Below are 18,006 nucleotides of genomic sequence, written 5' to 3'. Positions count from 1 at the left end.
TGATCTATCTACCTTTCATTCGTTCGTGAACTATTGTCTTTTTCTTCGAAAATGGCTGAATATGTTTTCGTTCAGTGATATTCTTCCATTTTCTTTCGAATTGCGATCGTTGTTTCAGCATAATCGGCTTAGTTTTAACTTGACGAACTTGAGCCGATGAAGTTTTAATCAGATTTGTATTACTTTGAGCTTGTTGATGATTTTCACTTGGCTGTTTTAACATGGAATCTCTTTCAATCGTCAAACGAATCGTGTTGGAAGTTGAATTGGTAGAATGTTGTTGTAATAAAGCTAATCCAACCTCAAGTTCGAAATGTCGAGCCTTTACTTCATCAATTGTCACATCTAAAGGAAGTGCTAGAGATTTTGTAGTTGTTTCTCGAAATCCAAGAAAGAAAAACAATTGCAAACCTCCATTTACACAAGAAACGACGTTAATAAACGTGTTTGTACTCGTGTTGAGCTCTCGAAATCGCATATTTTCTGGATAACTTTCAATGTTTAAAAGACATTTGAGTGCCAATTGAACGACACGTATCCAATCCTCTATACAACGATCTACACTTGAAATCGCTCTTGATATTGCACTGATGTCACTTAATGACAAAAGTTTCATACCACGATAGTGTCCAGCAAGCATCGCTGCAATTCTTTCAATTCGAGTTAATGTAATTGAATCAAGAGATGTAGGAAGATCAGATGCAATTTCGGATGTCTTGAATCGCACTCGTTGAGGTTTAAGTTGATACTTTTTCACCGTTTTCAAAGCATTTTCGTCTCCAGTGCACAAAATTTCTCGAAATCCAATAAGATGTAAAAGTTCACGACCAGCAGCAAAGTGAAGAAACTTGTTTCCAATTGCTTGCTTGTCATTTATCAACCATAGTGAAGAGTTTTGTGGCTCCTGAATGATACAATAGAGGTGATGAAGTAGATTTTCTAATGCTATTATAGCATCTGGACAGCCTGTTTCCAATCGAAGATTCCCAACAGATAACGAAGTGAGCTCACATAACGAAAGGCTAGTCTCGCTATCAACTGCAAATGCTTTAAGTTCACCGCGTTTGTCTTTTAAAAGCTCATAAGAATGATCAAGAAGGGGACCCAAAGCTGCTACAAAGTCATTTAAATCAACTTTACCATCTTTTCCAATATCAAACGCTTCAAAACGTGACCAAATTGGAAGATTATCGGGTGTTCCAAACACTCGTACAAAGTCTGATTCTGTTAGATATCCTTTTGAAGTTGAATCGATCATTTTAAAAACAGAGCGTGTCATATCAAGTTGATGTTTTTGAATTGAAGTCTTATTGAATGTCTCAATAGCATTTGTGCCATAAGGATACATCTTGACAAGACTAGTATTTTGCTCGTTCCTGCTATCATGCCGACTTGTATTATCTTCTGTCGTTTCATTTGAAGTATTTTGAGAAAAGTGTCCAACAATATCGTCAAGAAAAGGCATTTCGTCTTCCAAAAGACTGTCAATCTCTTGCTTTCGACGCCATAGAAACCATTCCATTTGACTACTGATACTGGAAAAAGTAAAGGATGAAAAACTTGCTGAAGGTTGTGCCGAATTGGACTTTTTGGTTCCTATTCCCGTTAATCCCGTTCCTCGAAGAGTAAAAACATTTCCATGATAATTTTGCAAGAGATCAAAGCCAATGGAATCCATCAATTCAACAGAATGCGGTAAGTATCCAATTTGACGTTGAAAAATACTGTTGGCTTCTCGAATTCGCCAGTATCTCGAATCTTTTGGATTTTTCAATATATTCACAATGTACAAGGATAAACTTTTTAAAATCAATTGACATTCGTCGGGTGTAAAGATTTTACCTTTGCTAGCACACGCTCTAGAGATTCGTTGCAATACTGAGCTAATACTTTCCACACCGTCAACAAGAGCAAGTTCACCATCAAGTTGAATACTTTTCTCGCGTAACGAGTCGAGAGTTGGTTTTTCAAGCGCACTGACGCGTTTGCCTTCTATATTTCGTATCCCTCGTAACTCATAATGTGTTTTATGATATTCAACAAAACCAACAGCTTCTAAAAGACTTGTACCACCATCAAAACGTCCAAGTTTGTGCTGAAACGCGCTAGTATCTGCACGAAGTCGCCAATAATCTGCATTATTTGGAAATCGTAAGATTTTAACACAAATACTCCGAATCAATCCAATAATTCGACGAACGTCAGCTAGTTCATTACGCATTCGTAGTCTATCAATGGCATTTCGTATTGTAGGTGCAGCAGTAACTTCATCAATAATGAAACCACACGTTGCGTAGATTTCGACCAAAGACACCGCTCCGGATCGTTTACGAAGTGTTGTCATTGCCGCATCTAGTTGGATGGGATCCGAAGCCACTCGTGCAGCAAATACCGACAATTGTGATGTTTCCAAAAGCATTTCATCGTGAGAAGTTGAGTATTCGGTATTTAGTAGTGATTCAAAGATTTCTCGAAATTTAAGAATATAATCCACTTGAGCTTGTGTGCGACCAACGGAAAGTCTACGAACGAGATCTCCATGACGTTTGCAAATGTAATCACCATTCGAAAACAGACACGATGCGACAAATGCAATGGGTCTTAATTCTACAGCATTCCTCCATTGAAAAGAATTTATTGATTCTGATCCGTATAGTTGAAAGTAGCAGCATAGAAATTCTGGAAGAAGAAGCGTATGATGTGAATAAAGTTGTTTTTGTTGCAAGTAAACGTCAAGTGGTTTATTCGGTATGGAATTTCGACTAACTTGATCAAAGATTAAAGAAAGTTGTGATACTTGAATTCGTGAAGGTATCAAATGAGGCAATGCATGATCAAGAAAATGCCGTTGAAGAGTTTCAAAAAGACGGTAGCCTAATTTCTGTTGCCATATCTCTTGCTGTCTCTTGATCTCATGATAAGATGCAAATCTGCCTTCTAACACCGTTGCAACGCTTTGCTCCATTGCCAATTTTCCCATTCGACTTTTAGTGTAAGCAAGTGCTAATAGAAAAGTCTTAAATTCAAAATGTCGATGAATTCGAAGATCGTCATGAGTAGCAAACCATTCTGTCAAGATGTGATTGACTGTGGTAATACTATTGCAATCTCGATTGCTCTTTGTAAACTCTTCTACTAATGTGATTATTCGTCGTTTTGATATCTTTCCAGATTGTTTGCTATCATTCTCGTTAAACATTCGTCGGTACTTTTGCAAGAAATCAGATCCAAAAAGCCGTTCAAGTATCTATCAAATCTCACAGTCAATAAGTGATAGAAGCACAAAGAGAGTAAAAGTACCTTGTCCACTTCGGTTTTCTTGCAATTTCTTTTCATTGGATCAGATTCGGCATCAGTACTGGAAGAAGACGTGTCAGAGCTTGAACTGTCATTACCCTGGAATAGCTGCAATTTTGGCTTTTGACTCAAAACACCCTCTTCAAACAGCTAGTATAATCAATCACAACATTTGTAAACTATTAAATCAACGTGTGTTTATCATGTACAAACCGTCATAGCAAGCTGCTCGAGTAGAAATAAAGATTCGGTACCAAATCCACTTTTCCTTGACAAAAGACTGTCAGTCATCCGACAGTAAAATGATAAAATATATTCTACCTTTTCTTAATGCGCTTCTTTCTCTTCGAAACCATATCATTAGTTCTCGATGATTCGTTTAAGTTAATGTTATCGTTCTCCTCATTATTGGTTTTCAAAGCTTCTGATGGTACATCTTCTTCGACAACTCCATCGCTGTATCGAATCTACACAATATCATTAACAATTGACAGCATTTGAGCTCAATCAAATAGAAACGCACCGTATACGTTCCATCCGAGTTTTTCTCAAGCACGATTGCCTCAATCCAGTTCTTTGTTTTTCGCGGTTTAGAGAGTGAACTCGAGCGTCGCCAACACGATATGACACTCTCATGACGATGAAAACTCGGGGACTTTTTCGTCAACTCATTTGCTATTTCTACCTCGGAATCTTCGGAATCGGAGCACACAACCAATAATCTTTTCTCAATCCGTTTCAATATATCTCCATCACTGTATTTGATATCCGAAGTCCCGTCTGTATAAAGTTTACGCACGATCCCAATTCGTCGAGACTTGAAATCCTTAGCGTTTCGAAAGGTAACTTTATCTCCCTTTTTGATCGTACATTGATTTTCAGACTCAGATTCAGTGTCAATTGTCTTGGTTGGCAATGGTTCCCGATCGACGTCTATCGGAGTTGAAGCTTTAGCTTCTACACCGTTTGTATTGTTGTCGTCAATCCTTATATTTTCAATAAGCACGTGCTTTTCGAAAGCCCCAATGTCATATTCGATATCAAACGTGCCATCCAACCTCGATCGTATTATTTTGCCTCGATGAAACTTGCCTTTCTGCTTAAAATTCGCTTTGACAACGTCATGAACTTGAAACAGATTAACATCTCGTTTCTTTGTCTTGCTTTCGGAATTCAAATCATCAAACTTTTCGACCTTTTCGTTCATTGATTTTTCGAAACTCGTTGATTTTTTATTATAATCAACAGATTTAATCAGCGATCTCTTGACGCGTAGCTCTTTGTCACCATCATCATAAGTGATATCAAATGTACCATCCATTCTGGCTTTGACAATCGTACCAGAAAAATGCTTTGATCCTCCCTTGTATCTAGCATTAACCTTATCACCAACAGTAAACGTTTCTATTGTTTTCTTGTCGACTTTGTCCTCTTTGTCTTTCCTTTCAATATGCTTATTCTCAACATACATTTCAGTATCTCCATCATCATAAAGTACGTCATACGTACCATCTGATCGCACACGAGTAATTTTTCCAGGAAAGAATTGACTTCCTTTCTTGTACCGAGCATTAATTGTCTCTCCCAATACAAAGTGTTTTTCTTCTCCATCATATTGAGACGATTTCGCATCATTTTGCGATTCAAAACGTTCATCACGCACACTTTTTTCAGCTTTTTGATCACTTTCGTAAACTCGTTGATTTTTACTGACAAAAGTACTTTTCTCACTTTCTTTTATCGTTTTAATGCGAGATCGAGATACTCGTTGTTCAAAATCCCCGTCTAGAAATGTAACATCGTAGGTGCCATCAATATAAACTTTAGAAATCTTGGCAGCAAACATCTTGACACCGTTTTGGTAAGTGGCTTCTACAGCCTCACCCACCTTGAGTATGCTCGCAATTTTCCGACTTTCTCGTTCTTCCACCTCTAACTCAATATCTTTAATCAACACATGCTTCTCCTTATCACCATCATCGTATCGAATATCATATGTATCATCCCGATGTACAGCTATAATTTCTCCTTTCACCTTCTTGCTCCCTTTATTATACCGAGCACGCACTTTATCACCAATCTTAAATCTTTGAAAAGACTTTTCTAATCTGCTTTTATCCACATCGTCCGTCTTCTGACGTTCCAAAACTTCGATCAAGTCAATAGCAACGTGTTTTTCAGCATCACCATCATCATATTTAATATCATACGTTCCATCACTACGAACTCGACTGATTTTTCCATCAAAGAAATTTGTTCCTTTCTTAAATCTAGCTTTGACAGCATCTCCAGCTTTTAAAACAACTTTCTTAGTATTGATCAAGTTTTCAACTTGAATTTTTTTCGCTCCAATATGCGTGTCTTTATCTCCATCATCAAAATCAACGTCGTATGTTCCATCACTATGAACACGAGAGATTTTTCCTCGATATAATTTACTACTTCGTTCAAAAGGTGCTTTCACAATGTCACCAACTTGAAATTTAAACTTTTGATCGCCAACTTTTTCAACTTGTTGAATAGATTTCTCATCTACTCGCTCTGCAATATCACCATCTTCAAATTGAATATCATACGTACCATCCGTACGCTCACGAGTGATTGTACCGGGAAAATATTTTGTCCCACGTTTGTATTTTGCCTTAACACTATCTCCTACACGCAGTGATCGCTTCATTATAGTGTCAAGATGATATCGACCGTAGTCAAGGTGTCGATAAAATGAAACCTCCAATAACTAAAGCTATTTCTGTCATAAAGATGAGAAAATTTTCGATATATCAATGGTAGAAGTAATATGATTAAAAAAAACAATGTTTAAGTGATATTAAGTAATAGAGGTAAGAAAACCGGTATATCGACTTCGCGAGTAGCAGAATATCGGTGCATCACTAGGACGTCCTATAGATTGAGGAAGCAAAAGTTTGTGTCACCTTAACGACGCTGTATCTATTATTTGGGCGCCAAACAGGCAGCGAGATAACGTCAATGCTCATTATTTGCGCACTTGAACCTAAAATTCGTGGTGAGTTCTTTTGCTAGCAAGCAACGTTCTCAGCTGCATCATCCTTTTATCCTTCGAACTCTGTAAGCCACGCACTGTTCAGCAATGTCATTCTGAAACTCCAAGGAAAATAAAAGACCATTTGTAAAGAACTTCTGACTCAGTTACAGCATTCACAAAGTACACGCTCTTCCGATTTCCTAGGTATTATGAGCTGCCGTTGTCGCGGATGAAAATACAAAACTTTAACGTACAATAGTCTTAAGACTCGTGCACAGTCTGCTCTATTTCCACGCAGACAACACAAAGTGATTTTCGGCTCAGAATAATCCTTAGCTACCATGAAAAATCTCAACTATAATTCATTCCCGCTTTAATGCGTGAGCAGATAACTCGTTAGGCATTTTTTATCACGCGAATAACAAGACTGTCATCAATGAACCGTGTAAAGCTATTTGGCTTTTTGAAAAGAGTCTCAAAAAGAGGATGCGGTCAGCAATGACAAGGCCTGTAATGGATGGCACGAGTGAATAATGCTGTCAAGAAATTCATCAAGGAAAGAACATGATCACTAAGTGATCTTAGAAGCTTTCGGGCAAAGATCAGTAGCGAATTTTGAATTATCGCTTTCTGTTGTCCATATGAGCTCTAAGATTAGAAAATTAAGGAGCTTGAGAGGACCTCGGCTCCGCTCCTATCTTCTGCGCGCTTACTAGCGCGAAATCGCTAAGTCAAAGCTTTTTTAGTGCAAGGTGCACAGCAACGCTATTACGTTGAGTCTTGGGTATCAGTGTCCTCTGCAATAATGAAACATCAGATGATCACCCATCTTACGCCTCACACCGAATAAGCTCCTGCATACAGTTGTGATTTCGCGTCGCCCTGACTACAAATCACCGCATGTTACGATGTATGCACTTAATTATGCAAAATATACCTCCTCAGGCATTTTAGGCTGGAAAGGCTGTCGATATGATTTGACTAGCTGATATATGCCCAGTTACACTTCGTAGCAAGTTCGAGGATTTTATCACGGTGAGACTGAGCCTTATTCGAGAACTAGCAGCGTTTGGCTGAACACAAAGATGCACAAAAGCAATGTGTCAATCCTAGAAGCAGATAAAGCACACATCAATTCTGGTGGCTAAAAGGTTTGGTATCGGCAGCACGTTGACTCTCTGATTGGAGGCAGCAACCCGAAAAAGATGAGATAGATCGCGAAATAGCTGCCTTCCATCGTTACTATTCTTTGTGCAGGGGGATAGTGGCCCGGCAGAACCACCAGGTATTTAATTCGTAACTGATGACCTGAATGCGATGACCTGCCTTCGAGGAAATCTCTGGCGATTAAGGTCCCACTCATATAAGATTTTGCTACCACTTTTGCCGCTGACGATTTGCGGCACTCTCTATCTTCATCTCCCCAATTTAAACTAGATATAAACGCCCTGTAAAGCGTGCTTTCCATGGCCAAACGAAGCCCAGCCTTATTTTCTGCTCTAAGACTTGTCCAAAAGCTGATGCATAAGAAGGATCCTAAACATTAGCAGGCGCCTCTGGCATAACTCGAAACGATTAGTGCCCACCTCGACTCTACGTCTTGTTTTGAACTTCGCAACGTCAAGCATTTATTGGAACTCTCGTCGGATGTCATCTTTACTCAACAACATTCCTTCTTTTCCCAATGCTTGGTTGAACCAATATGGGCTCCGGCAATATGCCAGCATTAATGTCAGAGATGCAGCCATCGATAGGGCACTGACTTGCCTTGCCGCTGAATTAATGCTTCTTAGAAGCGGTGGGTTGTGGAGCCGAACATCTCCTTTGAAGTGGCTCAGTTTGCTTCCTGTCTGAGCGGAAGCCTACATGTATAGGCGTATACGTGCCAGGTATTTCTCGCAAATTAATTTCATAATCGTAACGTGATTGAGGCTGCAGAAGTAGCCGTTACTCTTGCGCTTGTGGTTGGAGAAGTTTGGCGCTCGACACCATTGTTAGCTTTGCGGTGTGAAGTCATAACACCTTCTGCTGTAGTGGACAAGCATTAATGCCACAACTCGTAAATTTGAAACGCGAAGCAGTGAGTTTCTTGGCCTCGAAGACGGGTTTGCCGCGTTTGATTCTCGGTGGATGATCAGGCATTGGGTCAGGACTCGGACAACCACTACGACGAATGGCTCATTCTTACATGAGGACATATGAGGGAGAATTCTCGCGCAGTGGATTATGCTCATTACAGTATTGCAAGAACAGGAGAAGAACTTTCGAGCAATAATGATGGTAGAGGCTCACTTTCGCACGGCGTATCCAAAAGACATAAATGAGCGTGATTCCACATTAAGGTGGGGGAGGGCGTACCGTATTATGATGTACTTACACTTACACTCTTCTCTTCTCCCCCCTTCTCTTCTCTTTTCTTCTCCTCTCAAAATAAGACGTCCATGTCCATGGAACACGGACGTCTGATGCTTCGCAGTACATAAGGTTTAATTTTGTAGACAGCAAAGCAGATGCGTTAAATACTCGAAAGTCCCACAAATTCTACATGTATGTCAATTAAGGCACCTAGTAACTTGAAAAGCTCTCTGATTCCTCTCCTGGGTAAAGCATGTGAAGCCACTTTCTCTGTTTAGTGAACGTGGACATGTAGATCCGATGCAAGGTAGAGGGCAACTCCGATGTTAAATGTCCCGTACAATCCGCATTCTTCAGAGATAAGGTCCAATGTTAAGCGATGCGCTTTAGAGTGCTATGGTTGTAGATATGAAGTCACTATTCAAGGGATTCATGTCGGCGGTGCGAGCGCAGCCACATGATTCTGCCCGATACTTGATTTACTCAATTGAGTGTTTCTATCTGACAAATGACATAATATGTAACAGTATGTGCGTAATACAACTTTGACAACATTTCTTATATTGATATCAGTTTATATCGAGATTCGAAGTGAATACGGCGAATGAAAAATTTTCTGGATTTTTCAAACAAGGTTTGCAGAATTCGTGATGAGTTTCTAAAAGACACAGAGCAAAGCCTTTCGTTCCTGTATACGATAAAACTCAAGGACTAATTTCTACTCTCTGAATTGCCAGTGTTAACGAGTCTAAATGGTTCACGACTCGACACTCGCGTACTGGCCGATGACCCTATCTACAACTAACACTAGGTACTCTGGGCGAATGCTGAAATGGCGTTAGCTATGGCAAGCCAAATTGCTGGTATCAGACTGAGTGCAATTCCACTGGTAATATCTGCATATGTGAGCTTAGAATGGAACGAAAATATAGATGTTGAGGACGCCAAGATATGTGTTAAGGCCAAAAGAGCTTCAAAAGTTGATTAGGTCTCAGCTCAACAGCTAATTCGTTCACGCTCAAAGTTCGCTTCCACTCAATTAATTGAGCCGTTAACTTGTAATAGATTCCTAGCAAAACGTTTGCACCTAGTTTTTCTTTCTTCTTATCGAAAGTCACGCTAACCGAAAGATGTCTCTTAACTAAAGACATTCTTAGACTCTCATCTTTCATGCAAAGTTGATATCATTGTTCATTGTATACATTCGTTCATCCAACTCATCGACTGAACCATTCGTTACGACCACTCGAAAGTCTCTGCTTAATTGAAAATTCTCATCATCAGTAGATCATCAACTCTTTCTCATTCATTCGATCTCCCGTTTTCAGTCTTTCATATAATGGTATCAAATCTAGCGCCATTTTCCCACTTGACTGAAAGTTTGTATACATAACCAGTTTTTGACAAATCAGCTTGTCAGCCAGTGAGACGAAATAGACGCGAGTCGAGAACACGCCCCCATTTCTTCAAACTATACATCACTTACTTCGCATCAAAATGCCTCTCACACCTGGTGGTAACTCGGCATGGGGTAACAGGGAATTACTTTACTTGATTGAAGCATGGGATGAGGTCATAGACGACCCAAAGGATCGTCTCATGCTTTCTACGGGAGAACGCGCTACATTACACGCACGATTTTGTGTCATCGCTAGTTCCAATCGACGAAGTTTATCATCAGTCACTCGTCAACATCATCGAGTGTGTACAGCGTATCGGTTGATTGTAGCTACAAACAAGAAAAGTCTTAAAAGAGGTACTCCTAGCTGGTTTGAATTGTCGACGGCTGAGCAACACGAGCTTCGTCGAGCTTATACGAAAAAGGAAAAGGGGTTGTTGATTCTAAGTCCAGAACTCTTTCGAAAGATTGATCGTATGTGTGGTAATAATGGTGGTGGAAAATATCACAAGGGGAAAGAGTTAAGCAAAAAAGTTGTGAAAAGGAGTCCACATGCCAAGAATCCTGAACCTGAAGACGAGGCGGAATTTGTGGATACTCCTAAAGCTGCATGGACACCACAAGATTGGGCAATGTTTGTGGATGCATGGCAAGAAGCTGTTGATGAATTTATTGACTATGGAAACGAACCTGATGAAAAGGTCAAGTTGCCAAATTGGTTAATTCGACAAAAGTTTGTTGCACTCGGTGGATCGCAGGATACAACAGTGGGGTCCATTACGGCCAAGAAACGATGTATCATTCATTCGTACAATTTTATTTGTCAATGTGTGAATGGATTGGAAGCACTAGATGGCAGTGACTGGTTTGATTATACGTTTACCGAACGTTTTCGTTTGCAACGAAAACTTGTTAATCCCAAGTCGAGCCAACGTGTCGGCTGTGAAATTGATCGAGAAACGTACCAGACGATTGGCAGTGTTTTAGAAAAAGAAGAAATTCTTGAAACTATCACAGTTACCGGTCGTAAGCGAAAGCGAGGTCGTAGGAAGATACGCAAGTCATCGATGTCGTCCGATCCATCATCAGACCAGTCAGTAATACAATCACCCACTTCATCGTTGTCAGAAGATGCGGATGACATGTCGGAAGCAGAAGATCCACCGACTAAACATCCGTCGCCAATAGTAAATGACGACGAAAGGTCTCAAGTTGATGAACAGGTTGTTGAGGCGTTGCTAGAGGCTCAGAACGCTCGATTTGAGCAACTTTTACGTGATTTACGAGAAGAAAGAATGGAGGAGCGCAAGCAGAACCAAGCGATGTTGTTAGCGATATTACACGAGCGCAAACCAACGGATGATTTGACTGAGAATGCTACGTACATGGAGGCACTGGTTGGAAAACAACAGGAACAACTTGTGAGTTTGTTTGCACAGATGCACAAGGAACGACAGCAAGAAAGAGAGGATTTTCATGCATTGCTTCGTCAATTGTGCTCCCGATCGTAATCAACTACAACACGATAGGGATAAAGAAAGCGAAATTTCTTACTTAATATCATACTTTTTGTTTCTTAGCTTCTCACGGAATTGATGAGTGAGGTTGTACACGTAAACAAGTCCAATCTTGTATTGAGCACAGATAGTGTGCTCACAATAATTTGATAACATGTTGAAGGCTTGAGTCAATCTTACAAGTGACGATACATTCATTCAAAGCATTTTGAACAAAGAGAAATGCGAATGATCAGAAACACTCCATGTATACGAAAATTTATGCCAAGTGTTTGAAAGTCAAATTTGGTGCGCGATTTTGATATCAATGCACGCGTAACTGAGCAGCCATGGACTGTTCGTGAAAGAAAGTTTGTCATTGCTTTCAGGCTGTCGAACAGTCATGCTGGAATGAGTCAAAAGACTCATCGAGTTCTTAATTGTAACATCGACTTGAAAGATACTCGCAATATTCGCGCAAGCACTTCCGTTTCAAATACACTAGCATGGTAATGCGCTTTGCTTTAGTGCGTAGGAAGATCCCTGCTGAAATCTCATCAAAGGTTAGACAATACAGAGTTTTGCTTCTCGAAATAATCACAAATTTTCTCTTTTATTTATACAAGCAGAAAAGATGAATCTTGTTGGTTCCAAGTTTAAAGATCTGCTACATCTTATTATCTGCCTCGACAGGCTACTTACTGATAATCGCGAGTAGCAAGGTCAAAGACTGATCATCAACTAGCCAGCTAAATCAATATTTTCGTGTGACCCACCCACAGTTCGGATCAGTGAAGCTTCTTGTAGTTAAGTTTTTTTTCACTCGTAAAATCAGAGAGTTGGGTAGTTCTAAGGAAACGAGGATGCCTTAGCTAAGGTTTTTGTAGAGCTTATAAAGTATTTTAAATCGAGTTTGTTGCAAGACGATGAGACCACCGTAATGGTATATTTTGTAGCGGAATGAGAGTTGATCTCATTTTCGTCATGGTGAGCGTGTCAATACCTTAAGTGCTTAAAGATCCCACTATTCTTCGTCAAGGACATATGACCACGGCTGTAACCTCCGAATCGGGAAGTGCGTCGTAAGATTGATTTGATTCATGAGCCTAACTTCGTAAAACGCGTCCATCAGTGCAATTTATCAATGAAACACTGTGACGACAAATACCATTTTTTTCGTAAAGACCGCGAAGCAACTTCTCTGATGTAGAGAGGACCTCGCATTTGGCGTTAGCTTTCTCTTTTAGAAAGGAAAATGGCAAGTGGCAAGTTGAACATGCTTGCAACGCAAACGCCGACGTCTGAAACATGAGCTTAAGAACAGCATACTCGGTTATCCTTCAGATCTTTTGCCTTAGTAGAAGTAGATGATTGATTACACGAAAGCATGAAAGCTGTTGAATTTTGCTACATCAAAAGTACTCCGTAAAATTTGCTCTGGGGAGTGGCTGGTCTTGCCTCAGGGCTATACAACACAACAGCGACGTTCAACCATTTAGGGGTACTGCGTCGAGCATTCGCGCAATCCATTTTGTTAAATACATTTTCGCAGTCGTGCAGAGCTCGGGAAAGAAATACGCGGGAAAAATGCTATAGTGTGTGCGCTTTTATAAGCAACATATACAAATATCACTTTGACGTCAACTGTGATAAATCATTGCGCAGTATAATGAGGTCGCTCCAGCAAAACTTAAGGCTATTGTAGGTTGGCTATGACCGCAAGTTTTAGGAAGTGGCTGGCCTTGACCAACTAAATGCACAAGCGTAGTGCAAAGTTCCACAAATTTTTTTTTAGAAGGTGTCAAGGATGTTAAGGTGTCACAAAATAGGCGACTCTTAAGCAACGTAGTGAAAGATAAACATTTTTGGTATCCTATTTTGGATCTTCTAAAATTTATTTTCTGCTCACCCGCTTCACTCCATCTGTGATGCTTAAGCCCTTGCTATAGTCTGTGCTACACTCCAGCAGATGGTCCTGCGCAGGAGGTCGTCATTGCACGTTTCGGTTTATTGCAAAGAGCTATTGCTACGAAATTGCTCTTGTCAAAAACAAGGTACATCGTGTTGGCTCAAAGGCTATCCTGATCTTTTTATTATGCGTCGTTACGCTCAGCGACGTAGATAATCATTCATCTCAAATAACAGCAGATGGTAAGCCCTTAATCGCGATGCATGTGTTTGTTATAGAGTCAAATCCGAGCTGATAATTTTGACGGCTAACGCGCTTTCGCGTTATCTATGGAAGATGTATGTCACCATTGTGACGTCTCTTATCGATAAGACAAAATTTAAACCATAAGTGTCAGATGTAACATGTAATTGCTCTAGCATTGGGATGATAAGAGTTCTTGAACCAAGATGTCGTATTGTTGGCGGATTTCACAAGGCGTTTACCTCAATATCCTTCGCCCCATTGTATGTTGTATTCCTTCATGGATCATCTCAACAGGCAACGTCAAGTTTGAGAGACACCAAACATTCTTCGGCACTGTGAGCCATTTTGACTTAGAAATCATAAGGCTCAAGCTCAATAAGCACTATGTATTGGTGGCTTAACATGGATAACTTTATGCGAGACCGTACGAAACCTATCAATATGTAGAAATGTCGTCGCAAGCTTCAGCCTTTGGCTACTCTGTCTACTTTGGCAGAGCGCTGATGAATTATTAGCATGGATTTATCGTTGATCTTTCAATGGACGCAGCCGGTAATACAGTCATTATGGTCATCGTAAACTGCCTAATCGAGACATCGCATCTTGCTGCTGTCAGCGACACCGTTGTCAGCGAGGATAAAGCTTAGCTATGTCTTGACAGCTTATGTGCTCCCATAGCTTGTCGGTTGCCATCGCACGAGCTTAATCTCTACTTTTCTAAGTGTTTAATACCTGATCTCGACATGTATGTTGTGGTCTCCAGGCTGATGTTCAAATGGTGTGCGCTAACCACGCGGCGTCAATTTTCTGTAAAGCACTTGCGCGGAGCAATTGTGAGACAGGAGAAAAGTTCTTTCGCTTCAGGACTGTATGCTAAAATGCAGCACCAACTTGACCAGCTCTACACCATATAACTAATTTTATTGACCAAGCTTAGGCACAAATTCTTGGTCCTAGTCGGGAATGGATGCTATTGATAACGATCGATTTGCTGATATCAGCTCGGCTACATTTCATAGCAAAATAAAGGGCTCATTTTGGAGAGATTGAGCGCCACGCGATAAGTTTTCTATGTTAATGCTGAAAGAGAGGATGCGCAGAAGTAAGATGCAGATGCACAACGACACATAAAATTGTAATGGCCGGTAAATATTTCCAACCGGCGTAAAGTCACATGAACAGTCAATGTCTGCAGCTAATCAGACTTTATTAGGCCTAATTGCACTAAATCGTTACGATTACGCCGTACAGAGATTGATTAACATTCTCAGTACTACTAAAAGTAGACAAATATATTGTGTTCGACGTGGATCTGCTAATGCTGTAAAATGATACGTTTCCACAAGTCACTCAAAATTGAGTTTATGCCTTAGCCGCTCTCCTGTGCTGGGCTACCTTCTGCTAAGAAATTGCATTGGCATCGTTGACATTTACGACTTGTCAAACCTGAAAGAACTCCAAGTATAAGCCTAGGGTATCAACTGTGTTAACAGGAACATGGGGTTCAGAAGACCTGCATATAGCACGAGCTGAGATGACGATGCGACATTGTCTACTTCGACATCGCAGTTTTGACCTTGAAAAAACATGCAAAGCTGCGCTATAGCCGGGCAACAACGTCTGCAAAAACGGATACCGGCAAGGCAAAGTGCCTTACTAACTTGCTGGAAGAGTTGAATCAGCAGATATTCGACTTTTCTGGCGAAACCCATTACAATAGTCCCTGTTTTCGCAGCTGCTTCGAAGAACCCAGTCGTTACTAATTTGGTTGCAAGTGGAAGTCTTAATAGCAGTGACCCATTGGCTCAAATAGTGCTATCGGCGCAAGTTCTGAGCGCATGCCGTGCCTAGCGAAAAGGCGAAAGGTGGTTATCACGCATTGAACTAGTCCAGAGGAACTCTACTAAAAGTTGTCACGACTTTTGTGCTGCAAACAGAAAGGCTTGGCTGGACCAAATTCAGCTCGTAAGTCGTGGATCTTGCGTAAACTCCATGTCGGTCAGCCATTATTTCTTTCGCTCAGGAACGGGCATCGGGTGCGCAGCTTCTGCATAGATACAGTAAAGCGGATAAAATGTCCGATTATTAGCAAGTTTGCGATGAGTTTACCGATTAGTATTTGGTGTAGATATAAGTGTTGTATCTTGACCTGCTTTGGCTGTTTTATGTCAAAACCTCTCGACAGCTTTACCGACCGAGCTTTGCGAGACTTCGGCTGCAGAGTCGGCGTTTTTATGGGTGAGTCGATCTGTAAAAGGTTTATTAGAAAAGGTTTGGGAAAGGACCACGGTCTCTAAACGCTTGTCAAAGCTGGATCTTGTTTTTGCGGCAAGAAGACGAATTCGATCAGCAGTGGGCTAGAAGAGCTTTTATTATTTCCGCAACATCTTGTAATACGATGTATGTAGCACCAATGGGCGAAATTTATAACGTGTTTTTGAAATTTGTTTATTCAGTTGATGTGAATTCTCTATACTTAAGAAGACGAGAAGAATGCATAGGAAAAAGGTTATGAGGACACGTGCGCTGCAAACCTCACTTCCATTACTACTTTTTATTAAAAAATGTAAATTTTTAATATTATATTGAGAGAATAAAAAAAATGCCCCAACTTTTGCCTTATATAAAAAAATATCCCAACTTTTCAAAAAATAAAAAAATACCCCAGCACGTAAATTATCACTGGCGTAAGTGAAGTCTTTACCCGATAACACACGATTGATTGTGTGCAACTGCGCAAGCTCAGCAATTTTGGCCCCGTTGTCTGTCAGCTTTAGCGACAACGCGCTAGTGAAGGCAAGCAGGCACTGGATCTCCTTCTTTGTGATGTGGTCGGCGTTCGTGACCTTTTTGAGCAGCTTGCACCTTCGGCCAACCTTCTTGTCAGTTTCCGCGAGACGATCAGGGCGTATTAAGAAGTACCGTGTTTTCGTCATCGATCGTCGATTCGGTCACTTCCATGACTGGAGATGCCTCGGATGCCTTCTTGAATTTCGGGCGGTACTTTTCCATTTGAGGCGGACTTGGTCGATGTCTTCACAAAATCAGGACTCTTCAGATTCACAGGGATGATCTGGCGACGCTCACCGTACTTCCTGTTGGCTGTCACTTTTTTCGATTCGAAAAAGACCTTCCATCGACAGGAGCGCGTGAGAGTTGATATCGGTCGCGTACCCATCCAGTGGCATCGGTTTCTGTTTCGCCAGAAGAGCTGTGAAATCGATTTCACTGCGAACTCGTTTCCCGTTGTTGTTCATGACGGTGGGGAAGCCGTCAGTCAAGAGCAAAATTGGTGATTCTTCGTCTTCTGACTTCCAGGGAAAGGAATCTTGCCGCTCGAGTCGTTGAAGGTCGAGATCGGCAGTGCAACGTCCCTGCTGCTTGGGGGTTGAGAGCTGGTTGGCATCTGGTTGCTGACTGTGCTGAGTTTAGCTCTGGAGCTGAACACCTATTTTCTTGTTTTTCTCGACAGCCTTCTGTAGCGCGGTGAACCTCGGCGGAGCTTTTGCTGCTCGCGTGTACGAATTTGGAGATGCTGCTGCAGCTATGAAGTAGATTCACTGAGATACGCTGGGCGAGGAAATTCGTCGTTGGTCGTCACAAGGTCGATGCCGTGGGGCGAGCGGTAGCTGATTGGCGACATTCCGAATAAAACGAGGCATTCTTGCCATGCGCCGGATACAAGTCATCATTGAACAGGATATGGTCGCACTCTGATTCATTCACCATCAACGCGCCTGGACATGTGCAGGTAAGGAAGTAGATGTGCTAGGTGATAGACGTGATTTCCGTCACAAAGTCAAAGTTCGTTTCGCAGAACATGTCGAACACCAGCTTGCATTTCAACACGAACAAGTGGCGGAGGATCACGTTTGTGTTGGTGTTCGTGTCAATATTCGCAATAGTGATGATATACTTGCTACGAGGTACGCCGAACTCATTGAACACGAATACACCATCAAGGATGTTGACCTTCGTGCGCTCCTAGCCACAAGCGTCCTTCTTTAGCCTTCACATTCACGCGTAGGTCGCCAACAAGGAGCTTCGATACTTGCCCGATCGCGAATTCGGCGTACAAACTGCTCGAGAGCTTCGTTACCATGGGCTTGCCAGCCAGCGACATCATGATCTTCTGGAGCGAAGTCTCAGCATAAGTCCGACTGATCTCGACCACCATGTCGTATTTGAAGCGCTTGGAGGCTGAAACGATCGCCTTCTCTATGCAAGTCGAGATGAATATCCAATCACGAGCAGCGGTGCAGCGGGGCTACCGTAGCTTTGCGCTTAGAGGAAGCGTATG

General features: G+C 41.3%; 4 protein-coding genes across 4 annotated transcripts; 2 read left to right on the top strand and 2 right to left on the bottom strand.

Moving 5' to 3' along the window:
* Window positions 1-4: 4 nt before the first annotated feature.
* PHALS_08096 (Tudor-like, plant) lies at window positions 5-5,974 on the bottom strand (the record flags this gene model as incomplete). The annotated part of the gene is made up of 5 exons (XM_024721678.1): window positions 5-3,247; window positions 3,301-3,447; window positions 3,511-3,565; window positions 3,619-3,764; window positions 3,821-5,974. 5 exons carry the CDS (start codon window positions 5,972-5,974, stop codon window positions 5-7), a joined length of 5,745 nt encoding a protein of 1,914 aa, XP_024586753.1.
* Window positions 5,975-7,445: 1,471 nt separating this feature from the next.
* PHALS_08095 (uncharacterized protein) lies at window positions 7,446-7,769 on the bottom strand (the record flags this gene model as incomplete). Its single annotated transcript, XM_024721677.1, has 1 exon — window positions 7,446-7,769. The coding sequence occupies one exon, from the start codon at window positions 7,767-7,769 to the stop codon at window positions 7,446-7,448; it is 324 nt and encodes a 107-aa protein (XP_024586752.1).
* Window positions 7,770-10,153: 2,384 nt separating this feature from the next.
* Window positions 10,154-11,566, top strand: PHALS_08094 (uncharacterized protein; the record flags this gene model as incomplete). The annotated part of the gene is made up of 1 exon (XM_024721676.1): window positions 10,154-11,566. The coding sequence occupies one exon, from the start codon at window positions 10,154-10,156 to the stop codon at window positions 11,564-11,566; it is 1,413 nt and encodes a 470-aa protein (XP_024586751.1).
* Window positions 11,567-15,805: 4,239 nt separating this feature from the next.
* Window positions 15,806-16,067, top strand: PHALS_08093 (uncharacterized protein; the record flags this gene model as incomplete). Its single annotated transcript, XM_024721675.1, has 2 exons — window positions 15,806-15,821; window positions 15,892-16,067. 2 exons carry the CDS (start codon window positions 15,806-15,808, stop codon window positions 16,065-16,067), a joined length of 192 nt encoding a protein of 63 aa, XP_024586750.1.
* Between the last annotated feature and the right edge of the window lie 1,939 nt (window positions 16,068-18,006).

This window comes from Plasmopara halstedii, assembly GCF_900000015.1.
Source record: "Plasmopara halstedii genome assembly, contig: Scaffold_3124, whole genome shotgun sequence".
NCBI lineage: Eukaryota > Oomycota > Peronosporomycetes > Peronosporales > Peronosporaceae > Plasmopara > Plasmopara halstedii.
This window is presented reverse-complemented; position numbering and strand designations above follow the sequence as displayed.